General features: G+C 42.8%; 1 protein-coding gene across 4 annotated transcripts in view; it reads left to right on the forward strand.

Moving 5' to 3' along the window:
• Window positions 1–26,820, forward strand: part of MBOAT1 (membrane bound glycerophospholipid O-acyltransferase 1) — a 107,036-nt gene that overhangs the window by 57,646 nt on the left and 22,570 nt on the right. Inside the window, exons 1-6 of one of the 4 annotated variants that reach the window (XM_060614696.3) lie at window positions 589–869; window positions 1,850–1,995; window positions 3,171–3,248; window positions 8,858–8,953; window positions 24,081–24,136; window positions 26,399–26,453. In XM_060614696.3, the coding sequence (XP_060470679.2) occupies window positions 3,202–3,248; window positions 8,858–8,953; window positions 24,081–24,136; window positions 26,399–26,453 (254 nt within the window). In that variant the 5' untranslated portion in view covers window positions 589–869; window positions 1,850–1,995; window positions 3,171–3,201. Of the gene's footprint in view, window positions 1–588; window positions 870–1,849; window positions 1,996–3,170; window positions 3,249–8,857; window positions 8,954–24,080; window positions 24,137–26,398; window positions 26,454–26,820 lie in introns of those variants that run through there. The other 3 variants (XM_060614694.3, XM_078446598.2, XM_078446597.2) reach the window with 3 other exon arrangements.

Here is a 26,820-nt window from a genome sequence, read left to right on the forward strand (position 1 = left end):
TGCTGGACCCACCTTGGGAAGGTCTAATTTAGTTAAGTCTCAGGTGGGGCACGAGAGTTTGCATTTCTTTTCTAAAAAATGTTTCCGAGATCATGACCTGAGCCTAAGTTGGACGCTTAACCGGCTGAGCCACCCAGGTGCCCCGAGAATTTGCATTTCTGATGGTTTTCCAGCTGCGCCTGCCGGTCCCGGGACTGCACGTGAGAACACGATCTACCCTTTGGATCATTCCTCACGTGCAGGGGTGCTCAGTAATTACCTGTAAACCTCAAGGAATGGAACCAATTTCCCCTGAGCTGCTCTGCTGCCTGGGGGACCGTATTCTGCTGTGGCTAAGAGAATGAAAGTACGTGTGATTGATCACCTACAGATGATCATAACTTTGACTTTCCAGTTGCCAATTCTTTTACATTTGGACCCTCACTAAGATGATTATTTTTCTCTCCATTGTGTGTGTGTGAGAGAGAGAGGGTTGGCGGTGGCATGTTTAGCCTACACGGAATGATAGGACCGCATCATGCAGACCAGAATCATGGTTCACGTCCTCTCTGTCTTCCAGGGTAGAAAGCCAGGGCAGGCAGTAGAGGGGATCAGTGTTTGGAAAGGTCCGCGAAGAGTGGTCTCCAAACAGAGGGGAAACTCAGCACAGTTTTCAAAAACGAAACAGAAGATTCTCTGGAAAGCCTTCCTGTGAATTACCAGGGGCCCCAAGTCGTCTTGGTTTTTATCGGGAAAACAAAGTGAGCTCAGGAGGAGCTAATGTTGCTGCCTCCGCCCCCGCCGGGAGACAGCCCTAATGAATTTCACCAGCAGCTACAGTTTTTTGTCGTGTGAGAAACTGTGGAGGCTGAATTTGAGGCTCTATTCAGGTATTTATATCCTCGATCCCTTTTCTGTTAAGTGTCTTCTAGAAGCTGAGTTTTTCCTCCGAACACTCTGAAAAGTTTGAACCGCTCTTCCTGTTGTAATTAATGGTTACATCACTTGATGCATTTGGGTTTTGTGTTACATCAGCCGGTCTTTCCCCGGGGTATCAGGGAGTTATTTTATATTTTCTTGTACGTACAATATTTTTGAGAGATAGATGAATGAGACTTTTCTAAGGAAATTTGTTGCCTATTTTAAATAATTGGATAGGGTGGCGTTGGAAGTGTAAGGTGGGGGTGTTTCTCTTTTGTGTGTGGCTTTTTAGTGCCACTCCTTGAACTTGAGCTGTCCTCTTGTTCATTTGGTGTTCATGTGTTTTTATTTTATTTTTTTCATCTGGTGTTAAGTTAAAATGAGAAAAATTAGAGTCAAACAGTTGATGATGACTTTGGAGAGAAGCCTCTAGTTTCTCAGGTATTTCATGAGGGACGCGTCACGGATTTGGTTCATTTGTGCCTCTTACAGAACACGTGCTTTATCTTAGGATAGCGCTGGGGATGCGGTGGAAAGAGACCCAGCAAAATGACCTCACAGTCACTGAGGCCCTCTACATTGAAGAGCCCTCTGTGTTGTGGGTGAGAAAGCAACCTTGGGTAGTCTTGAAAAATTAGATGTGAAATCTACCCCCAGAATCAAGAGCCTACTGTATACACTATATGGTGGCTAACTTGACAAATTATATGTATATAAAAAATGAAAAAAAATTTGAGAACGAAACTCAGGTTCCTCACTTCTCACATCAGATGAGGGCCTGGCTACCCGGTCAGTCTCCTGAACCTTTTCCAAACAAACACTCTGCTGAGGAAAAAGTCCAAGTCGCAGATGCACCCAGATGCGGAAATCCGAAAAGACCGGAGAGAATTCGCACACAGGCAGAAGGATAAATAAAGGTTTTGAGTCTCTCTCTCTTCCCCCCCAACAGGTGAATTTTGTAGCATGTCAGCTCTTTGCCTTGTTCGCTGCTTTCTGGTTCCGCATCTACTTAAGTCCTGGTAAAACCAGTCCCGATGTCCGGCACGCGTTTGCCACCATTTTTGGCATCTATTTTGTCATCTTTTGTTTTGGCTGGTGAGTATGAGCCTCAGAAACTCTAGTATTTATCATTTGGGTGTGTTGGGGCAACATTCTTGGCATTTCCCAGGCAGGAAGTGAAATATATACTCCTATTGTAAAAAATATATATATACTCCTATTGTTTTATATATACATATGTACACACACGTATATATGTACACATACACATATATATACACACATATATATACACATACATATATATACACACACACACATATATATGTGTGTGTGTGTATATATATATATACACACACACTCCTATTGTATGTTCTAGGAATATCATTTATTGTAAGAACCTAGAACCAATAAACTGACTATCCATTAGAAGTCAATTCGGTGGATTTTTCTAGAAATTGTGCTTCCATTGATGTTACCCTGGGTCAAGTAAGTGGAATGCTATAAGGTTTCATTTTCCAGATGAGGAACCTTTCTTACCTGTTGTAGATATTGGTGTTTTTCTTGCATGACAATAATAATTGATGTTAGTCCTGCGCATAAAGTAGAAGAGTTTTAGTGCTGGTCTTAGGAAGTGTGAGTCATTCCTCAACAGCGAGAGCCTGCGGATGACTCTTTTCTCTACCAGATAAGCTGGCCAAATACCCTGGGAGTGGCACTTCTCGGAGAAAGAGTTTTAGGAACCAACATTTCTAGAAATACAACTTAAGGATTTTTGTGAATTCATTCAGGATACTATAATACTGCTGTTCTTCCTTCAGTAAAAATTTGAGAAAAGATGATGAGTATGTTGAATCAACTACCGGGTAAAAGTCTTGGTATCTGGTGAAGATCAGTTTTGGTCCTGGTGCTTTAAAATAAAAAAAAAAAAAAAAAAAAAAAAAAAAGGTTCTAAAGAAAGAAAGAACTCTTCTGGACTCTCAGTTGTATGTGTGCCAAAGTGCAAGCCTTCCATTTATGGATCCTGCCGTTACTGGCACCACAGGTGACAGACTGTGTCATGACTTCCTCCTGCCGCTTCAAGATCTAGTCTAGTACCTTAATTACACAGAGCAAAACTCTTCGATGTATTTTCTGTTGCATAAACATGACTTAGCAGATCATGTGCTTTCTGGTGGGGGCATAGGCGGAGCACAGTGTGCGTGCCCAGTAGGCATGTTCATTTGGAATATACTCAACGCTCCTCCTTCTCTCTCCCTGATGTCTTAAAGGTACTCTGTGCATCTTTTTGTGCTGGTGTTAATGTGCTACGGGATCATGGTCACAGCAAGCGTATCCAGTATTCACAGGTAAGATTCTGGGAGTGAGCCGTGCAAGGTGAGGTTTTCTTCCATGACCGGTGAAATGTGTTTCTAGGGTCAAGGGGCACTTTCCCCACGTGCCCGTCACAAGTGGCGTATCCTAAGTTCTCTGGGATATCAGAAGGAGACATGGGGGCCCTAAGTGCTGGGAGCAGTCAGAGGAAGCTTTGTGAAAAGGGTGGCAAGCCCCTCGTGTCGGAAGAGAAGCAGCTGTATGGTAGCCACAAATTGGAAACCGCCCAGATGGTCACCGCAGTGGAATACTACTCAGCAGGAAAAGGGAACGAAGGATGAATAGCACACAATGATATGGATGAATCTTCAAAGTAAATGTGCTGAAGGAAGGAAGCCACACACATTTCTATTCTTGAAAATGCAGACTAATCTGAAGTGACAGAGAACAGATCAGAGGCTCCCTGGGGTGGGGCGGCACAGGGAGATGTGACAGGGATCGGAGAGGCAGGAAGACACTTGGGGGGGTGACGGATATGTCTGTTATCTTGAATTTGGCTGTGGCTTTCCAGGCGTGGACCCGTGTCAAAACTTTGTGTACTTCAAATATGTATACTAAAACGGTCAAAAGAGGAAGAAATATTCTTACTGTGATATTTTGATTTGAAAGTAGAGAAGTAACTTAATTCTGCCTTGAAGGCAACGTGCTTGGATAATCGATTCAGACACCTGGGTATCTGTTTAGCATTGTCTGTGTTTCCTGTGGTCTTTGTGAAACCCCAGCATTCGTTCTGTCTTTCTGTAACACTGAAACGTGAAAACACAGTCCACTCTTGTCTCCACAGAGCCTAGAACAGTATCTGTCACAAGTAAAGTCTCAATAAATATTTACGGAATGAATGAATACCTTTGAAAAGACATTTGTCCTGTTGTAAGTTCTTTTCTGATGGCTTCCCTGAAAAAGCAGATGCCTTATTTTAGTTTCAGAAAGCTCTTTGATTTTTTTTTTTTTTAGAGAGAGAATGAGAGAGAGAGAGAGAGAGAGAGTGTTCATATGCAAGTGGGAGTGGGGCAGAGGGAGAGGGAGAGAGAATCCATGCCCAGCATAGATCCCAGTGTAGAGCCCAACACAGGGCTCGATATCATGAGTCTGATATCGTGATCTGAGCTGAAATCAAGAGTCTCTGAGCCCTAGAGGCACAACCAAGTGAGCCACCCAGGCTCCCTGAAAACTCTGATTAATAAGACTATTAGCACAATAGTTTTCCTTCTGCAAATCATTGAAATTTCACTTTTTAATATATAATCTTGTAAATTACGGTAAATTTCCTGTTTCCAAGGGAAAAAATTTTTAAGGGAAAATATTTTTGTATGCTTTAAAATTTTATTTTCACCCAACTTAGTGTCTGGATGAGTTCTGAAAAATTGAATTGCCATCCTCTTCCTTCTGAATGCCCTCCTTGAAAGGGATAGTGTCACTCCTTCAGAAGGGAAATAGGAAATCTATATTTCTGATTTGGTAAGAATGGGCTTTGGGAATGCTCCATATTATGACAAAATGCCGTTGTTAGTGGGAGGTGAAAATGTCTGGCTTTCCCCAAACTTGAGTTTGGAAGCCATTCAACAGTTAGTAAAAATTGGGTATATCTCTGTAGCATATTTTTAACTACCTTACAAGTTGTGATTTGTCAGCTCTCTCCACACTCGTGTGATCCCGATCGGTGTGGACCATTTTTCAGAGTCAAGAACCTGCACGCACATGCTTGTTCCGTGCGGGGCCCAGTGTCAGCCTCTGGCCAGGAATGGAACACTCCAGCCTTGGCTGAGCCGAGCAGTTTACGGACAGGCTGTGTCTGTCCCACCACAGTAATATTGTGGTAGCAGAGGCCCAGGTCATAAGACCAAAAAGGACTCCAGCGCAAGCTCTTTCTTTGCCAGGACTGCGGAAGTAGGGAGTGGTTCATGGTTCCTGACGGAGGGAAATTGCTTCCTATTGATGCAGGGAAAGAACATGAGACTGGAAATCTGGCTCTCTCTGGCAGTGTGAGTTCAGAAGGGTCATGCAGCCTCTCTGTACAGCAGATTTCCCACCTATAAAATGTGGCGTGTGTGATAGTTTGAACTTAAGGTTTCTTCAGGATCAGGATTTCGTGATTCTTTGGGAATCGTTTTCTTCCCCTTGCCGAGCCAGTTACAAGAGTTCCGTCACATGGCTGGGGAGAGTCGGGGAAGGTCAGGCTTTGCCGCTATGGGGAGTTAACTGATTTCTAGACATACTGTTTTCTCTTTGTCTATAGATTTCTTGGGGTGCCAACTGTTTCCTTCCTACGCCACTATGTTGGGCAGAAATCACAGGTGTTAATTGATCATATCCAGACCGACTGGAGCAGAATATAGTTTGTATCTCCTAGGATAGACCGCCTCTGTGAGAACATGATGATAAGTTGCCAATTTTGGGGTACCTGCTTTGTGCCAAGTGCTAAGCCATGCTCTTTTAAAAAGATATGTTTCAGAGTGTCTGGGTGGCTCAGTCGGTTGAGCGTCCGACTTTGGCTCAGGTCATGATCTCACAGTTTGTGAGTTCGAGCCCCGCGTCGGGTTCCCTGCTATCAGTGCACAGCCTGCTTCTGATCCTCTGTCCGTGCCCCCCCCCCTTTGCCCCTCCCCTGCTCATGCGCTCAATCGCTCTCTCTGTCTCTCTCTCTCTCTCTCTCGTAAATAAGAACAAAAACATTACAAAAAATAGTTCTGTTTCATTATTTTGAATCTATAAACTCTTACTTAGTATATCATGTAATATATTTAATACTTTACGTCATTATTACAAATATATTCTCTCTAGGACAATTAATTGGGATACAGATTCCCCCCCCCCCTCCCCACAGGTTTAAGAAATGAATGCTCAGAGAGGTCAATAGGTATACAGATAGGGAATTTTCGTAAATGAATACATCCATGTTACCACCACCCAGGTCAGCAGGGGAATGTTACCATCACTCATGCCCCAGTCTCTGCCACATCCTTCCTTCATAAAATAGCTAGTATTTAAACTTCCCACATTAGCTTTGCCATTGCTGGGCTTTGAAGTCCTGTTGGTCTGTCTCCAGAACATAATGCGTAGTCTCTCTACCACTCCTGGATTCCTTAGATTTTTCAGGTGCGTCCAGAGCATGAATGCATTGTGCTGTTGTCTCGGGACACAGTGCTTGTTATAACTACTGAGTTGAAGTCTCTTTCTTTGCTCGGCTGGGGGGCAGGGGAAGGTATGGGTCTAGCTCTTGTGAAGGAGAAAGAGGAAGCAGGTATGGTTGCATTCAAGAGGGCCGTGGGAGAATTTGTCTTTTGTATCTGCCTCGTGCTTTTGCCTTGACCTTCACGAACTGGCTGGAGAGAGAAAACAGAGGCTGGAGGCAGAAGGGCCTAACTAGCACCATTCTGCTTCTGCTCAGCCCTTCAGGGAGTTGTTTTCTCTCAGTCCCGCTTTGTTCACCGTCTTTCTGTTTGGGAAAGGGTTAAGGATGAACCCAAGGCAGGGAAAGTCTTATTTTGTGTCAGGACGTCTTTGTTTGCAAAGAGAACGTAAAGTTATGTAGTGTTTTAGAGTTTACAGAACTGCTTCACGCCCACTAGCTGGTTCTCCCTTGCTACCAAGTGCATTTTTATTATTCTTACCTCACCATTTGGTCTCCATGAGTTATTTTAACATGAACTCGTGAATTTCAATATAATTTGAGAATATGCTTCATCTCTGTTTTATGACCCATGTTTCAGTGTTATACCTTCTAAATTTATGTCTGTTTCTGATGGGCTCTTGCACCATTTAAAATGTTGAATGTGCTCCTTTCAGTGCCTTTCAGCTAACCATACACGAACCCCCTCTATGGCCAAGGGTTGGGGTGCTCAAGGTCATGGTGAGTTGGTGTAACAGACACATGCATATAATTTCAGCATCATAATGATGAGGTTGGCATGGAGCACTGGAGATATACCAGGAGCGGAACAGTGAATTGTGCTGGGGGTAGGAGGGAAGGGGTGGAGCAAGCCGGTGCGGGGGGGACTGACCCGGAGCCCGGCCTTACCTGGTAATTAGACAGTTCCTAGGTAGGCTGGAGGACGGAGGAGGGAGTTGCAGGCAGAGGAAGGGGTGTGCGGAAGACATCTGGCCTGGAAACGCAAGCTGTAATTGTGGAGAGAGAGCGGCCGGTGTCGTCTGAGCATAAGTGGACGTGGGGTGTGAGCAGAGAGGAGTCCACGAGGGAAAGGTAGAGCTCCGTGCAGGAGCACATCGCCTGCTGCGTTTAGGAGTTTTGATGTGACTGGACAGTGGGAGCCATTGGAGACTTTTAAGACAAGTAACATTTATTTGGTTTTTGTTCACTTAGCACCCAGGAGGCCACTCTTGTGAGTGAAACACACAAGACGTTCTTGCCTTCATGGTCCAGTAAGGGAGACAACAGTTAATTTGATGATCGTTATGAAAAAGAAGACCACAGACCCAAAATGGAGTCACGTAGGCCAACTCACCAAACTAGGGCTTAGGGCAGTTTCAAACCCCCCAGAAATGTAAGTCTTAACCGGTCAGCCAGGAATTTTCTGGTCAGCACTAATGGCCTCTGGAGTCTATCCCATGGGCCCTCTCCATCCCCCAAAGGGAACATGAGGTCATCTGAGTGAGGAGACCCTTCCTCCTAAGGGAAAGTGGCCTTGCCTGAAACAATCCCTTCTTTTCCTAGTCACTTCCCTGTGCCACCCTCCTTCCTGTAAAAACCTTCCATTTTGTGCAACTCCTCAGAGCTCCCCTCTATTTGCTAAGTGGGGTACAGCCAGGTCAACAAATCGCTTAATAAAGATAATTCGATCTTCAAAGTTTACTCAGTTGAATTTTTGTTCTTTAATGTCACATATGTGTGATTACAAATTGATGAATGTTCTGAATGATGTACATGAGTGTGTGTGTGTGTGTGTGTCTGTCTGTCTTTGTGTTGCTGGTTCGTACCCCGGTGGTCATGGCAGGTGTCGGAAGGAAGCCAGGACGTGATCTTGGTGTGTGGTAACTGAAGCCTCAGGCTTGGGCAGGGGTGTGCCCAGCAGGGCACTGGGAATGCTCACACCTAAGGAGTAAGTGGAGGAAGATAAGCTGAGCAAGAACCTGGGAAGCATTAACCAGAGAGGCGGGAAGCAATCACGGAGAAGAGAAGCCAAGAGAACAAAGTATGTTAGGAAGGGAGAGGTTGGCGGCATAATGCTGGTTTGGTTTGTATTTTACAAAGATCGTTGTGTAGACACGATGGTTTCTGAGGAGGAGAATCTGAGTGCAAGATCTTGCAGGTTCTTGCTTCGCAGCTCTGGCTGCACGATGAAATTACACCTGCTGGGCGTATCCTGTGCCAGTTAAGCCAGAACAGCAGGGGTGAGGCCCAGGCATCGGCACCGGGGTGACTCCATCGTGCTGTGTGCAGATGAGAAAAGATGAAGGGTCCCAGGCAGTGAATGCAAAAGTGAGCGGAGGGGATCAGCTGGCTTACAGACCAAGCAGAGAGGACTTTGTGACTGACTATATGTGGGGAGGGAGGGAGAGGAAGAGGAGAAAGTCGATCGTGTTACTGCCACGCATAATCATCCGATCTTCTCTCTTCTGCTTTCAGATACTCCTTCTTTGTAGCAATGGGATACCTTACAATATGCCACATCAGCCGGATATACATCTTCCACTATGGAATTCTCACTACAGATTTTTCTGGGTGAGTGTATTAATTTGGGGGGGAGGGCCCGACTGCAGACTTGCACTCCGTCTCTCGGGGTCTGTAAAGATCAAGGCTGCACAGGAGACTCCTTGGTGGCTGGTTCAATCGGTTGGTAAGACTGTGCTAATGAGGTTGGGGCTGAAGGTTTGATTGCCCTGCAGGACTGTTGGCCCTGCTGTGTTGTAAGGTTGGGGTGGCAGCCGATGGCCCGTGGGCCATGTCTGTCCTGCCGCTTGTTTCTGTAGAGTTCCAATGGAACACAACTGGGCACTGGGTCATTACGTGTTGTCTCTGGCCTCTCTTGCACTACAGCGGTGGAGTTGCATAGTCATGACAAAACCATGTCGCCTGCAAAGCCTACAGTATTTACTGTCTTCCTCTTTAAAGGAAACGTTTCCAGTCCTCTGTTACAATGCTCTTAACATGGACCTGGTGTTTATCTCCTACTAATTAATAATACAGAAATTTTTCGCTCCCAGCTGATAAATGGTTCCCGTCCTGACCCTTCCCCCAGATTCCCTAGGCTTCTAGTGACGTGAAGGTAATACCCAGCACAGCAAGGGTCTCCATGCTGGGCTGCAAAAGTTTTTTCTTGGCCCTAACCTGCTGGGCCACCCCTCTCCTGATGGTCACCTGGTGATGACTGTGGGCAGATAAGTGAACATTCTATACTCTGTCGCTGTTTGTTTAGGAACAGCTGTTTATGAATCTTGAGGAATGGACACTGAAGCCGGGTGATTCCTCCTAACACATTGTATATTCACCGTGTTCCTTCCTGGGGAATTTGGGTCTGTTCTCTGCAGCAGCGCGAGGTCAGGCAGAGCCTGGGGTCTCCCTTCCGGTTGAATTGCACTTCCTTTCATGAGTTATTGGAGGGGAGGTAGTGAAATAAAGGTGTTGCAACTCACAGCTCAGTTCTGCGAACTTTGCAAATTTTGCGACTTAACTGTCCCACCTTGAAGAGGCTTGGGAAGCCAGAAGTGTTGGTTTTGGCCACAAAGACTGATGTCCTGAAGTTTCTGTGACTGTGGTTTGGTCTTTCATGCATTGGTTCTTCTTATCCTTGGGTTCCTGGGATTTTACGTTTCTCTCTGACTCGTCTCCTTTCTGCATTTCCCTCCCTGTATGTTGTGGAGCACGGTTGTTGTTGAGTTTTTCTGAAACAAGTTCACAACTTTTTACTTTTTAATGACACGTTAGCAACATGTGGAAAATATGGGAGCAACAAAGATAACAATACAGCCAGGAAGTTACAGCATTAAATGTAATTTTTAATTTATTTTAATGTTTATTTATTTTTGAGAGAGAGGGAGAGATCGAGAGAGAGCACATGAGCGGGGAAGGGGCAGAGAGAGGGAGACACAGAAGCCGAAGCAGGCTCCGGGCTCCGAGCTGTCAGCACAGAGCCCGATGCGGGGCCTGAACTCACGAACGATGAGATCATGACCTGAGCCGAAGTCGGATGCTCAGCCGACTGAGCCGCCCCGGCCTGCCTGTACTGCTATATAAACTGATTGTATATGGACATGAAAGGGGAGAGCGTGATCCTTTGGAAAGAGACGAAGGCAAGTTCATCATGCCACAAGTAATGGCTGTTGAATGAGAAGAGGGTAGGGAGTTTGGAAGGGGACGGGGAGGACTGGAGTCCTGCAGCAGTCGGCTGTCAGGTCGCTCGGCAGGCTGGGCATCTTGACTTGCTTCTACTGCCTCAGTCCCCGTTAGAGGAATGACTGTGGAGGTGGCAGATGGGGCTTATGGAAGAGCAATGCCATCACTCCGCAGATCCCCACTCCGAGGAAGGGCTTTGGTGCTGAATCAGAAGGCTCATTCATTCCTCACTCAGCAGGCACTGGCTGAGAACCCCGAACATGCCAGGCCCGGTTACAGGAGACAGGGGTGAGCAAAGACTGACATGTACATAGGGTTACCGACTTCAGGTTGGTTTGGGAAGTTCTCTTGAGAGCATATTTATCCTCGTGTACTGGGTTGATTAATGTTCCTCCAACCTCAATCTCTGAATGTATTCTTATTTGGAAATGGGGTCTTTGTAGGTGTAATTAGTTTCTGGTTTTAAGCCACCTAATTTGTGATACTCGGTTACGGCCATTCTCAGACAGCAGCACACGGTGTTCTGTGATAGTGTGCCTTTTGATGGGCCAACAGCTGTCCCTCGCCCCCGATCATGCAGGTGAGAACACCTGCAACGTCCCCACTTCTCCCCACTCTTGTCACACCTCCTTCCTTGTCGGTTCTGTCCGTAAAACCGGGGACTTTGACAGAAGGGGACAATGGAAATCAGTCACTGTCAGCTTGACTTCCAGCAGCATGGTCGTGACATCTTTCCTCAAGTGATGTTGGTGCTTGGAAATTTTTTTTTAAATGTTTATTTATTTATTTAGAGAGAGAACATGGGGGGGGGGGGTGTGCAGACACAGAAGGGGAGAGAAAATCCAGGCAGGTTTCGCGCTGTCAGTGCTTAATCGACTGAGCCACTCAGGGGCCCCTCGGGCATTTTTTAGATCTCCTTGTATTAAGAAGTTACACACTAGATTACACACTAGATTACACATTAGATCATAGAATGTTTGACCTATAAAGAACACTGTGGATTGAGGAAGGATACAGAGAAGATGTGTCTGTTCCCTGTAGTTGTGTGAGACTTCCTTCTCTAACTGCTGGATGGCCGTGCTATTCGGTTCTTCAGCATATGTCTTTTTTTAAATTATAGGACATTATTGGGGCGCTTGGGTGGCTCAGTCGGTTTAGCGTCCGACTTTGGCTCAGGTCATGATCTCATAGTTCGTGGGTTTGAGCCCCGCATCGGGCTCTGTGCTGACCACTCAGAGCCTGGAACCTGCTTCGGATTCTGTGTCTCCCTCTCTGTGCCCCTCCCCTGCTCATGCTTTCCCTCTGTCCCTGTCTCTGTCTCTCTCTCTCTGTCAGAGAATAAATAAAACATTAAAAAAATTAAATTATAGAACATTATTAAGCAGCATTATTTTTTCCCTGCCACCAGAAATGCACTGTGCCTCACTGACACATAAATCTGCCTTCTTGGATAAACAGAGAGGCACCTACCAACCTGAAATTGACAAGAGGTTTTAAATCCCAGATTGTCAGTTACAGAGATTCTTTAATGATGTCTGTTTTGATGATGAGCATGCAGAAAACCCCAGTTCCCCTTCAGAATGGACTTTGTCTGACACTTCCATTCGTTTCAGCTTAAAATTTTTGTTTTGTGGAGGAATAAAGTAGAGTTTTTAAAAATTTTTTAAATTTATTTGTGACAGAGAGAGAGAGACAGAGCATGAGCAGGGGAGGGGCAGAGAGAGAGGGAGACACAGAATCTGAAGCAGGCTCCAGGCTCCAAGCTGTCAGCACAGAGCCCGATGCGGGGCTCGAACCCATGAACCGTGAGATCATGACCTGAGCCGAAGTCGGATGCTCAACTGACTGAGCCACCCAGGTGCTCCTAAAGTTCTGTCTTGAAGTTGAACCTGGTGTTTTAAAACAGCCTAACGAGATAGCTGTTCCCTTTGTAGCATGCTTCCAAACTGAAGAGCTTAACATACTTTATTACGTCTTTGTTTATTTAAATTTTTTTTTTTTTTAATTTTGGGAGAGAGAGAGAGTGAGTGTAAGTGCATGGCCATGAGTAGGAGAGGGGCAGAGAGAGAGGGAGACAGAGAATCCCAAACAGGCTCCACACCGTCAGAGCCCGACCCGGGGCTTGAACCCAGGGACTGTGAGATCCTGACCTGAGCTGACACCTTAACTGAGCCACTCAGGCACCCCTATAAACGTCTTTAGGATAAGAGCACAGACAGGAATTGAGTGGGATTAGAGGAGATCAGCATTTGTGCCAAACAACATATATATGTTTTTAATTTGAGAGTAACGGCTAAACTCATACTTTAAATTATTCTGGGGCTTGGCATTTTATTTGTCTTTCTGAAAGTAATCAGGTTTTTGTGGGCTGGACTGTTGTTAATGGCGAGGATACCACAGACGACACACTTTTATTAGTGGCGAATATCCTTTGTGTTTTCTCTGTGAATGTGGGCTGTTAAAAATACCAGAACATTTACTGTTCCCCTGCAGGACGCTCAACAGTTGCTGGTAATAAAGCGGGTACTTGATTCCTTTGAAGTGTGTGGAAGTGAGCTCATTCTTCTCTCTTGCTCCCAGAAGGGTACAATTGATATTTCTGAGGGAAGCAGAAAGAAGAACCCTCATTTCCTCTTTGCAGGCTTGGCCGATTCAGGCAGCTAATTGCTCTCCCATCATGTTGGCAATTTGAGTTGCCCGTGTGTTTTTGAGAACAGTCTGAAACAAGAACGCTTACACACTGATAGTGGGAGTACAAATTGGTACCGTCCCCTTCTGGAAGGCAACTTAGCCATAAAATTTCAAACAGGAATTTTTTTTTTTTAAGCTCATATTCTATGATAGGAGAAATTCCTAGGAATTGAATTACCTTAAGGAAATCAAATGTATTCATAAGGGTGTTCAGCTGTTGTCAATAGTGAAAAGCTGTTAGCATCCTCAATGGTCCAAAAGAGGTGAATGATTAAATCATGGTACTAATATATGTCCACTGAAAATGTTGTCTTCAAAGAATGTTTAAGGACACTGGAAAATGCTTACAATACAATGGAAAATCAAATCCACAAAACTAATACATGACTTAAGACTCCCACTTTTAGGGGCGCTCAGTCCCTGACTGGGTGGCTCAGTCAGTTAAGCATCTGACTCTTGGTTTTGGCTCAGGTCATGGTCTCACAGTTCATGGGATCAAGCCCCACCTCGGGTTCTGTGCTAACAGCATGGAGCCTGCTTGGGATTCTGTCTCCCCCTCTCTGCCCCTCCCCTGCTGGTGCTCTTTCTCAAAATAAAAATAAACATTCAAAAATAAAAGAAAAAAAAAGATTCCCATTTTTATGAACGTGGACATGCGTAGTAAGCCCTGGAAGGAAATAATCAAAATGCTGAGACAGTAGTTCTGTTGGGAGGTCTTTATTGGTGATTTTAATAATTGTTTTATTCTTTTATATGATTATAATGAGAAATCATAAATAATACTTAAATATATTTGCAAGTATGCATATTATGAATGCATATGCATGTATATTATGGTGAAATGGTCTAGAGGAGTAGAACAATAGCCTTTGTGTTCCCTTTTACCTTACTAGGGCATAATAGAAATATCACTTGTCTGCACCCCTTGCTGCTAGAGATGATCATTTGTCTGGGAAATGTTTTCTTCTCTTGATTTATGACATCCTGGCCCCTCCACCTGACCAACTCAGTATGTGCAAATAATTGGGTTTTATAATATGGGCAAAGAAGTGATGTCTGCAGGGAGATTTGCTTATTTCGTGCTTCTTCAGGCTTCTGTCAGCTCTTTGATAACTAGTATAGTCACTTGGAATTTAATTCCCAGACATGAGTATAAGTTCTACCAAGTAAGTATATTTGGTGGGTGCCTATTAGAATGGAGAATGGATGATTCTGTTATTGTTGAGTGCGAGAGTGTGGAGATTACAACTTTGGAAAGATTAATGCGAAGGGTAAGCCTATTCTACTCTGATTGACCACTGGATGGTTCCCAACAGATACTCAGTGAACTTTGAACTAAGTGGAGAAGAGTTCCCGCTACCCTTAGGTGTAGTCCTGGGGAGCTCATGGAACCATCTGTTTTGTTTGCTGTGACTTCTGGAGCCCTCCATATTCTTCCTGATGCTGGAAGAGTTGATAGGAGTTTGGTAACATTCTACTGAAGTTGTCATACCATCACCTCCTTCTTTGGTAATCCAGGGAGTGGGGGTTACCAGTGGGGCAGAAGCAACAGAGATGAGGGAGTACTGTCCGAGCCTCCTGTGCTCCTCAGCTGCTGAGTTAAGGCTACTAGTTGCATAGTTCACATTGCATTTGGAGCCCCTGGTTGTGCAAGATGGCAGTCCCAGCCTAGGTTGCCGTTGATTGAAAGTTTGTCATATTCCTATTCTCCCACCCTGTCTAACTTAGGCTTGCCTGACTCTTTGCTTTCCTAATATATTAGTATTACAAGAGGACTTTTATTATAAAGAAAAGAGTAATGAAAATGCAAAATATACTCTTTTGGATCTTGAATGTCAGATCTGGCGTGATGCTGGCCAGCCAACTTTATATCATTGCCCCATCTCAGTTTTACCAGGACAGAGAACTTAACCACGCTAGCTCCAAAGAGTAAGGTAAACTAGGTAGGTTTTATTGGAATGTTGTTCAAAATTGAGTTTCTGTTTAATGTTTTAAAAGACAGGTTATTTTTTGGTGGGAGTTGATACGGAAAATAGACATGGACGAATGGGTACCACTTCTGGTAAATTGCCCGGAGTTTGTAGGAAGGCACTGATTTTCTGTGTGTGTGTGTGTGTGTGTGTGTGTTGGAGGGAGTGGCATTGTTCTTTCTACCCTAATCACATCTCCATCTGCCTGTTTTCCCTTATTCATTTTTCCCTATATGTCTTTATCCAAATTGGAAGCATAATCTTAGGTTCAGAAAAAAAAAGTGATTTTCTTTCCTTATATATGTATAAATTTTTCCTTCTGTTGACTTTTAAAATTTCAGTATAATTAACATAGAGTGTCATATTAGTTTCAGGTGTACAGTATACTGAATCAATAATTTTATACATTACTCTGGGCTCATCATGATTAGTATAGTCTTAATTTCCTTCACCTATTTTACCCGTCCCCACACCCACCTCCTTCTGATAACCATCAGTTTGTTCTTTGTACTAAAGAGTCTGTTTTTTGTTTGTCTCTTTTTACGTTTTTGTTCATTTGTTTTCTTTCTTAAAGTCCAAATAGGAGTGAGGTCATACGGTATTTGTCTTTTTCTGACTGACTTATTTCACTTAGCATTATACTCCCTAGATCCGTCCATGTTGTTGCAAATGGCAAGATTTCATTCGTTCTTCTAGCTGAGCAATATTCCATTGCATGTATATGTACATACTACATCTTCTTTATTCATTCATCTATTGATGGACGCTGGGCTGCTTTAATATTTTGGCCATCGTAAATAATTCTGAAATAAATAGGGGTGCATATATTGTTTTGAATTAGTGTTTTTATATTCCTTGGTTAAATACCTAGTAGTTGAATTCCTGGATCATATGGTAATTTTACTTTTAACTTTTTGAGGAACCTCCATAGGATTTTCCACAGTGGCTGCACCAGTTTGCATTCCCACCGATAGTGCACTAGGGTTCCTTTTTTTTTCACATCCTCGGGAGCACTTGTTATTTCTTGTGTTTTGGATTTTAGCCATGTTCATAAGTGTGAAGTGATATTTCATTGTGGTTTTGATTTGCATTTCCCTGATGATGAGTGATTTTGAGCATCGTTTTATGTGTCTGTTGGCCATCTGCACGTCTTCTGTGGAGAAATGTCTGTTCGTGTCTTTTGCCCATTTTTAATTGGGTTATTTGTTTTTTGGGTGTGGCGTTGTATCCGTTCTTTATACGTTTTGGATATTAACCCTTTATTGGATATGTCATTTGAAAATATTCTCTGCCATTCTGTAGGTTGTCTTTTAGTTTTGGTGATTGTTTCCTTCGCTGTGAAGAAGCTTTTCATTTTGATATAGTCCTACTAGTTTATTTTTGCTTTTGTTTCCCTTGCCTCAGGAGACCTGTCTAGAAAAATGTTACAGCCAATGTCAGAGAAATTACTGCCTGTACTCTCTTCTAGGATTTTGATGGTTTTGTGTCTCATATTTAGGTCTTTAATCCATTTTGAGTTTATTTTTGTGTATGATGTGAGAAAATGGTCCAGTGTCATTCTTTTGGATGTAGCTTTCCAGTTTTCCCAACACCACTTGCTGAAGAGACTTTTTCCCATTGCATATTCTTTCTTCTTTTGTCAAAGATTAATTGAACATAAAGTTGCGGGTTTCTTCTGAGCTCCTTTGTGTTCTATTGAAATATGTGTCTATTTTTGTGGCAGTACCATACTATTTTGATTATTACAGCTTAGTAATATAACTTGAAGTCTAGAATAGTGATACCTCCAGCTTTTTCTTTTTTCAAGATTTCTTTTTGAAATTTAGGTCCTTTGTGGTTCCATACAAATTTTAGGATTCTTTATTCTAGTTTTGTGAAAAATGTTGGTATTTTGATAGGGAGTACAGTAAATCTCTGGATTGCTTTGGATAGTATAGACATTTTACCAATATTTGTTCTTCCAGTCTGTGAGCATGGAATATTTTTCCATGTGTTTCTGTTGTCTTCAATTTCTTTCATTCATATTTTATAGTTTACAAAGTACAGGTCTTTCACCTCCTTGGTTAATTTCTTCCTAGGTATTCTGTTATTTTTGGTGCAGTTGTAAATGGGATTGTATTTTTAAATTTTCTTTCTGCTGCTTCATTATTAGTGTATAGAAATGCAACGGATTTCTGTACATTGATTTTGGATCCTGCGATCTTCCTGAATTTCCTTATCAGTTCAAATAGTTTTTTGGTAGACTCTTTCAAGTTTTCTATATATGGTATCATGTCATATGCAAATAGTGGAAGTTTTACATCTTCATTACCGGTTTATATGCCTTTTATTCCTTTTTTTTTTTTTTGGTCTGATTGCTGTGGCTGGGACCTTCTGTATTATGTTGAATAAAAGTGGTAGGACACTTTTGTGGACATCCATGTCTTGTTCCTGATCTTAGGGGGAAAACTTGATGTTAGTTATGGGTTTTTTATATATGGCCTTTATTATGTTGAGGTACGTTCCCTCCTAGCCTACTTTGTTTAAGAGTTTTTATCATGAATGGATATAGTACTTTGTGAAATGTTTTTTCTGCATCTTGAAATGATCACATGATTTTTATCCTCTTATTGATCTGATGGATTTGTGAGTATTGAACTACCCTTGCATTCTGGGAATAAATGTCACTTGATTGTGGTAAATGATTTTTTTAACATGTTGTTGGATGTAGTTTGCTAATATTTTGTTGAGGCTTTTTGCATCTATGTTTATCAGAGGTATTGGCCTGTAGTTCTCTTTTTTTTTTGTAGTGTCTTTTTTTTTTTTCTTTGTTTGTAGTGACTTTATCTGATTTTGCTATCAAGGTAGTGCAGGCCTCCTAGAAGAAATTTGGAAGTTTTCTTTCCTCTTGTATTTTTTTGGATTATTTGAGGATAATAGGTATTAACTCTTCTTTAAATCTTTGGTGGAATTAACCTATGAAGGTGTCTGGTCCTGGACTTGAGATTCAATTTTATTGTTGGTAATTGGTCTGTTCAAAATTCCTATTTCTTCCTGATTCATTTTTGGGAGGTTATATGTTTCTAGTAATTTATCCATTTCTTCTAAGTTGTCCATTTTGTTGACATATGATTTTTCATAATAATCTCTTATAGTCCTTTGTATTTCTGTGGTGTTGGTTGTTATTTCTTCTCTTTCAATTCTGATTTTGTTTATTTGAATTCTCTTTCTTTTTTGATGAGTCTGGCTAATGGTTTATCAATTTTATTGATGTTATCTGTGGAATTATTTATCTCTCCTTCTATTATGAATGATAACCTTGCTGGATGGAGTATTTTTAACCGCAGATTTTTTCCTTGCAGCATTTGAATATATTGTACTACTCCCTTCTGGCCTGCAAAGTTTCTGCTGAAAAATCTGTTGATAGCCTTGTGGGGTTTCTGTGTATGTAATAATTTTCTTTTGCTGTTGTAAAATGTTTCTCTTTACCACTATGTTTTGCCATTTTAATTTTTAATGTCTTGGTGTGGACCTCCTTGGGTTGATTTTTGGGTGGTGCTCTCTGGCCTCCTGGATTTGGAGTTCTGTTTCCTTTCCCAGATTAGGAAAGTTTTCACCTAGTATTTCTTGACATAAATTTTCTTCCCCCTCTTATCTTTCTTCTCCTTCCAGGACCCCTATAATGTGAGTGTTTTTATGTTTTATGGTGTCACTGAGTTCCCTTAGTCTATTCTTATTTTTTATTATTCTTTTTTCTCTCTCCTGTTCAGCTTGATTGCTTCCATTACTCTGTCCTCCAGTTCACTGACCCATTCTTCTGCTTTCTCTAGTCTAGTCTACTATTTATTCCTTCCTGTGTAAATTTTAGTTACTGAGTTCTTTATCTCTGATTGGCTCATTTTTATGGTTTCTCTTTGTTGAACATATCACTGAGATCCTCCACTCTTTTCTCCAGTCCCATGAGTATCTTTATGAACATTACTTTAAGTTCTCTCTCAGGCATATCACTTACCTCTGTTTCATTTGGCTCTCTTGCTGTGATTTTTGTCCTGTTCTTTCATTTGGAACATAGTCCTCTGTCTCATTTTGTCTAACTCTCTGTGTCTGTTTCTCTGTGTTAGGGAAGTCAGCAGTGTCTCCTGCTGTTGGAAGCAGTGGCATTATGAAGAAGGGGTCCCTTAGTGCCCTACAGTGCAATGTCCCATGTTCACCAGAACCTGGTGCTTTATGGTTTTGCTTCCTCTGTGTGTTGAGCACACCCTATTGTTGTGACTGAGCTGCATTTGCCTTCAGATCAGTTGTCTGCAATGGCTCTCTTTGCCCGTTGTGGGCAGGATTTGGTCCCTATGTGTCTAATGGGCCAGTTGGGCTACCACAGGCTTGAGTCAGGTCAGACCAAGAATTTTTCAGAGCTGTGGTCACACTGAACTGCAGGGTGCTCTTCCTGTTTTGTCCCCTGACAGGCTCTAGTTGGCGTGTGGGGTCTGCAGTCAGACCCGATGTCTGCCCCAGCCCACTGCTGGGGCCAGAGTCTAACTGGTGTGTGTGGTTATCTTCTACCTGCCTCCCCAAGGCAGGAGTCACTTAGAGTGGCGCTGGCCCCTGTGGCAGTTGCTTGCACAATGCCAGCTTGTGGTGCTGCTTTGGATGGACTCCTGCCAAGGGCAGATTAGGTGGGGCAGGAGAGTGGGGGTTGTGCGGTATTATCAAGCTAATTGGAGAGTATTTGAGCCGGTTCCCACAGGTGTCCTATTTAGGCAGGGATGTAGGGGAGAGAAATGGCGCCCACCAGCTGTTTTGTGTCTGGAGAAGACTCCTAAAGATCCCTGTCTCTCAAGCACACGCTCTGAGATTAGTAAATCTCCTTCCTGTATACCACAGTATACCCCAGGTATTTTTCAAATTGCTGCTTCTGTGCTGTATCTCAGCAGGCCTGTTTGTCATGCTGTCTCTTTAGGGTCCAGGACTCCATTTCCTATCAAGCTCCAGCTGTCCCAGAGCTGAGCCTGCCGGTTTTTAAGGTTCTAGGTGTTATGTGCCGCTGGTTTTAAGGACTGGTGGCGTTAAGCCTCTGTGGTTTTCAAAGCAAACTGTGAGGGGGATTTATTTTCCCGGTGTCTGGTGTGGGGTCTGCTCTTCTCCATGCTTGCAGTGACCCTCCTTCCCACAGACAGTCCCATGGGTCAGTTTGGTTCCCAGCCGTGTTTGCACACTTCCTAGTCTTTTCGGTGGGCCCTCTTCTCTCCGTTTAGCTGTGGTGACCCTGTTCTGTCAGTCTTCAGGTCCTTGTTTGGGTCCTCTACACCGATGTGGCTGTTGTCTGGCTGTATCCATGGGATGAGGTGAGCTTAGGATCCTCCTATTTTACCATCTTCCCCAGAAGTTGGCCTGTTTATCTTTTTTATTTCTTAATCATGAAGAATGTTATCGGACAAAAGAGAAATGGCCCTACCTCCACCACGCTGGACTCAAACCTTGATTTCAGATTGACCGGATGGTTCCCATGGATGCAAGTGCAGCGCCTGCTACTGGTGAGTGCGTGCAAACCCCAGCACAAGGCGCACTTCTCAGCGGTGGAAAATCCGAGTACAACTCAACTTTTAAGGCCTCGTTGTTCTGCGGAAGTTCTTTGGCTGCATCAAGGAGCCTTTTTGCGTCCTTCCTGTACTTGTGGTTGCTCGTGTGTGCCGCGTTTTGCATTTTTGCAAAAAGTCAGCATGAGTTCCAATCATCATCGACATGTCTTGGACTATTTTAGGTTTTGACTGAAATATACAACATGGATGGTATTTGAGTTTCATCTTTTAAGTCAGTAACTTTACGGATTTGACTCTCAAATCTCATAACTTGGGCATTCTGAATTTGGCATCTCATCTACTCGTAAGTTTAAATAAATGGATCAATGAAAAATGTTGAGACAGGAAGGCTTCTGAGCAAGAGCATATGGCACTCCTCCTTACATGCATAGAAGAGTGAGTATGAGGGAGGATTCTAACTCTACTTCCTCTTGGTGAGATCTAATTCACATAGCCTACAGTTCGCTCATTTCAAGAGTACGATTCAGGGATGCCTGCCTGGCTCGGTCAGTTAAGCGTCCCGACTCTTGATTTCAGCTCAGGTCATGATCTCACCATTTGGGCCTGAGCCCAGCGCTGACAGTGTGGAGCCTGCTTGGGATTCTCTCTTTCTGCCTCTCTCTCTCTCTCTCTCTGCCCCTCCCATGCACACCTTCTCCAAAATAAATAAATAAACTTTAGAAAATTAAAGATTAAAAAAAAAATAAAACATTTGAAGAATACAATTGAGTGGTTTTGAATGTATTCACAGAGTGGATGTACAGAGTGCAACCATTACCATAATTAATTATATGACATTTTCTTTTTTTTTTTTTTTTTAATTTTTTTTTTTCTCACGTTTATTTGTTTTTGAGACAGAGAGAGACAGAGCATGAACGGGGGAGGGTCAGAGAGAGGGAGACACAGAATCCGAAATAGGCTCCAGGCTCTGAACTGTCAGCACAGAGCCCGACGCGGGGCTCGAACTCACCGACCGCGAGATCGTGACCTGAGCCGAAGTCGGAAGCTTAGCCGACTGAGCCACCCAGGCGCCCCAATTATATGACATTTTCATCACCCTCCCAGAGAAACCGGTATGCATTAGCCCTCAGTCCTCATTTCCTCCCAACTGCCCCAGCCTTGGGCAACACTTCCTTTCTCTATGGGTTTGCCTGTCCTAGGTATTTCATGTCAGTGGAACCGTGCAATATATGACTTTTGTGTTTGGCTTCTTTCATTTAGCATAATGTTTTTAAGGACCATTTGTATTATAGCATGTGTCACGACTTCATTGTTTTTATTGCTGAATAATACTCTATTGTGTAGACATACCACATTTCACTTACTCATTCATCAGTTGGTAGACATTTAGGTTATTTCCCTTTGGGCTATTACGAATAATGTCGCTCTGAACACGTGTGCCCAAGTTTTTGTGTAAGTGTATTTTTATTTTTCATGGGTATGTTCCTAGGAGTGGGATTGCTTGGTTATACGGTGATTCTATGTTTAACCTTTTGAGAAACTGCCAGACTCTCTCAAGTAGCTTATACCAGGGCGCCTGGGTGGCTCAGTCAGTTAAGCGTCCAACCTTGGTTCAGGCCATGATCTCATGGTTTGTGAGTTCGAGCCCCGCATCAGGCTCTGTGCTGACAGCTCAGAGCCTGGAGCCTGCTTCAGAGTCTGTCTCCCTTTCACTCGGCCCCTCCCCTGCTCACACTCTGTCTCTGTCTCAAAAATAAATAAACATTAAAAAATAAAAAGTAAAGTAGCAGGTACCATTTAATATTCCCACTGGCAGTGTTTGAGGGTTCTCCAACTCCTGGCCAATACTTGTTATCTGTCTTGTTGATTCTAGTCCTCCTGGTGGTTGAGAAGGGGTACGTGATTTGATTTGCATTTCTTGGATGGCTGATCATTGTTGAGCATCTTTTCATCTGCTTATACCTCGGCCAGAGCAACTTCTTACCATTTGTATATCCTTTCTAGAGAAATGTCCATGCAGATCCTCTGGCCATTTTTAAATGATATTACTGTCTTATTCTTATTGAGTTGTAAGAGTTCTTTATATATTCTAGTGCCAAGTCCCTTACCAGATGTGTGATTTACACATGTATTCAGCACATTCTGTGAACTATCTTCTCACTTTCTTGATGGTGTGTGTCATTTGAAGCACAGAATTTTAAGTTTTAATGATATCCATTTAATCTATAATTTTCTTTTGTTACCTGTGAAGTTACAGGTTATAGGCGTTGCATTTAAGAAACCATCACCAAGGGGCACCTGGGTGGCCCAGTCGGTTAAGCATCTGACTTCGGCTCAGGTCATGATTTCCTGGTTCATGAGTTTGAGCCTCATGCCAGGCTCTGTGCTGACAGCTGGAGCCTGGCAACTGTTTTGGATTCTGTCTCCCTCTCTCTCTGCCCGTCCCCTGCTCACGCTCTGTCTCTCTCTCTCTCTCTCTCTCTGTCTCAAAAAATTATTAAAAAAAAGAAACCGTCACCCAATCTAAGGTCATAAAGATTTATGCCTGTGTTTTCTTCTAAGAGATTTATAGTTTTAGCCTGCATTTAGGTATTCGATGCAGTTTTAATTACTTTTGTATCTTTTTTTATGTGACTATCTAGTTGTGCCATCACTATTTAAGAAAATTGTTCTTGCCTCTGTTGAATTATCTTGGCATCCTTGTTGACACGATGCCACTTCTTAGGCAAGTTTTTATTTGAGGTCTTTTTTCAGATTAGGATTGGTGTTATTTTTGGTCACTAAACGGTTTATGGACAGGTGGCTGCGTTTTACAAATGAATCTTTTACTACGGAAAAAGTACGTGCAAGAATTGCCTTTACTAGAACAACACATGGTAGAAGATACTAGAATGAAGAAGCCAGAATATGTACCTCATCAGGCGGAAGCAGGGCACTGGATTTAGGTGTCCCCCAAACTGATGCTGCTCATACGTTACTGTGCATCTGAGTTCCCTGGAGATCTTGGTAAGATGCAGGTTTCCATTCTCTGGTTCCGGAACGAAGTGTACGAGTCTGCGTTTTTAACGAGTTCCAGACAACGTAGTCGGTGCCGGTACTGAAACTCAAGGCTTTGAGTAACAGTGCAAGAGAGGCTTTCTGGAGTGATCTCGTTCCGTGTTGTTGTATCTACTTACTTAAAGTGATTTGGAAAGGAAATAAAAATGTGTTTTTCAAATCCAGTGTGTTCGTATTTTATTGAATAACCTTCGGGATAAAACACCACCATTCAGGGAAATAGAATGAAAGTTTCTTCTCGTGGCCCTTCTGTCAATGGATTATCTTCTGTCTTCCTTTTAGGCCTCTGATGATTGTCACACAGAAGATCACGACCTTGGCATTCCAAGTTCATGATGGTGAGAAGAACTCTCCTTTTGGTTCTGAGAGTGAGCCTGACAGAGACCTTCGTTTAGACTATATCCACAGTCCAGATCTTATTATAACTTGTCAGAAATTTGCAAGCTTCTTTAATCAAAGCTTTTTACTTTCTCAGCTATTATTTACCACTTTTCCTGCTGAATCTGCCGTCTACATTTGCTGAAGTCTTTATACTGAGAAGGGTTTTTTTTGTTTGTTTATACCACATTTTAAATGTATGGTGCGCTCTGCCCTTCATTTCTAAATCTGTTGATTTTTTCTTTGGTTTAATCTGAGATGCTCATAAGGTAATAAAAAATAGTATTGGCTGATTAATCTTTTTTTTTAAAAAATGTTTATTTACTTTTTGAGAGAGAGAGAGAGAGAGAGCAAGAGTGAGGGGGGGGGGGGGCGGGCAGAGAGAGGGGGAGACACAGAACCCGAAACAGGCTCCAGGTTCCGAGCTGTCAGCACAGAGCCCGATGCAGAGCTCGAACTCAAAAACCCGTAAGATCATGAGCTGAACCAAAGTCGGACGCTCAACCAACTGAGCCACCCAGGTGCCCTTGGCTAATCGTTTTTCATGCTGGATTTGTTTTGTTAGCTTAGTGTTTTTGTTTTTGCTTGGCTTGGAAAATTATCTAATGAGATTAGCGTGACCCTTGTCCTAGAAGAAGGAAGAACCTTCTGTTTGTATAAAACTGAACATTTTCTTTGCTCATGCCCTTCCTGCAAGTGGCCAAGAAAGTGTGATTTACATGATTAAAACCTGGTTCCAGGGGATGAGTACAGCGCTTTCAGCTGGGTGGAAGATTTTAATATGGGCTTAAGAGGTGTTGGGTACAATTAGTAAAAGTATATTCTACGGATTTGTACTGCTCTGGCAAACACTTTCGGACGGTTGAAGCTTCTTTATGTGCCAACAGGTTGAGTAGATTTACAGTCTCTGTCAGCTAGTCTTATTTTTCTTTAAAGCTTGGGAACCGATTTAATTTCATTTTGACCCTGGGTATTCCGAGTTCATACTTGGCAATTTAATCACTGTGTAGAGAACTGGGTAATTTCATACCAAGGATGGGGTCTTTCTAGGGAGACCATCTGTCCTGGTTTGCCCAGGACTGAGTGCTTTCCCAGGACATGAGACTTTTAGGACCCAAACTGGGTAAGTCCTGGGCAAACGGGGGTGAGTTGCTGAATGTTTTTGTACCTAAAAGTCTACTTGGTAGTGGTTATAGACTAATATTAGCACCATAAACCAATAACTAAAATCAATTTAATTTCTAGGATTGCCAGAGATGTATTGTTGAGATCTTAGAAGAAAGTGTGATTTTTTTTTTTAAATACTGCCTTTTTTTTTTTTTTTTAATAGGCCTTTTGCCTATATTTACTACTTAAAGCATTCTCAGTATACCCGATTTTCTGGAACAACCCTTATATGCAGCAAGATGTTTGTTTGCCGTTTCTTTTTTTCTTGTGCATGGGAGGAACAAGTAAAATTCAGAAACACTCTGCCTGCCTTTAGACATGTTTCTGAATTGCCTCTGTGATCGGTGATCATAATCAGTCTTAGCTGAATATACAGTTTTAAAGTCAACTTATGACACTTCAGTTTGAGTATAAGCTAACATCTAAATTTTATGAGAAGCACTAAGGTGATTTTCTGGCATGGATGAATTTTATTTTATTAAAAATTCTTCTTAATGTTTATTTTTGAGAGAGAGACAGAACACGAGCAGGGGAAGGGCAAAGAGAGAGGGAGGCACAGAATCTAAAGCAGCCTCCAGGCTCTGAGCTGTCAGCGCAGAGCCCGACTCGGGGCTCGAACCCATGAACCGTGAGACCGTGACATGAGCTGCGAAGCTGGATGCTTAACCGACTTGACTCACCCGGGCGCCCCTGGATGAGTTTTAAAAGAATAATCACCTGATAATTCTTCTGTGTTTTCCCCGCACTCAGGCTTCCATTTCCTGTTTTTTGGAAAAGGAAAGTCCCCTGTTCCTTTCCCCATTCCACACCTAAGTTCTCAGCCAATATAGAGACTTTCCTCCTCACGCACATATTTGTGGGTAGCTCTTAAATCCGGGACATTAAAAAAAAAAAAAAAAAAAAAAAAAAGGAAAAGGAGGACGCTTTTATGATTTCTGAAGCAAAATTAATGAAGTATGAGATAAATCACTGTCTTCAAATGAATTTTGTAGGCCTCTTTTAGAATGAGTTGTCTGCTTCACACATCTCCTTTCTAACTTTTTTCTTTTTTATAGGATTAGGTCGAAGAGCTGAAGACCTCTCTGCTGAGCAACATCGACTTGCTGTGAAGTAAGTTTTCACAGTATGTTCTCTAGGCCTTGGTGTATCAGTGTCCAGAAATCCCCCTCTTTTCAGTATCTGCATAGTCGCTGCATTATATGGAGGTAATATTGTCTGTTTAATGAATCTGCTGTTGATGGATACTTGGGGTTGTCTGTCAGTCTGTGGCTTTTACAAGTCAGTGATGCATGACCCTGTTCCCTGGTCATTTTAAACAAGTTTGGGTATAATGGTGGGACAGATTCCCGGAAGCGCGGTTGCTGGGCCGGAGAGTAAATGGATCTGTAGTTTTGTTTGTTTTGCAAGATTCTCCTTCACTGAGGTTGTTATGTCCGTTATTACCGAGTTATTTTTATGGGGCCTGTGTCAGAGGGTC

This window comes from Panthera onca, chromosome B2, assembly GCF_046562875.1.
Source record: "Panthera onca isolate mPanOnc1 chromosome B2, mPanOnc1 haplotype 2, whole genome shotgun sequence".
NCBI lineage: Eukaryota > Metazoa > Chordata > Mammalia > Carnivora > Felidae > Panthera > Panthera onca.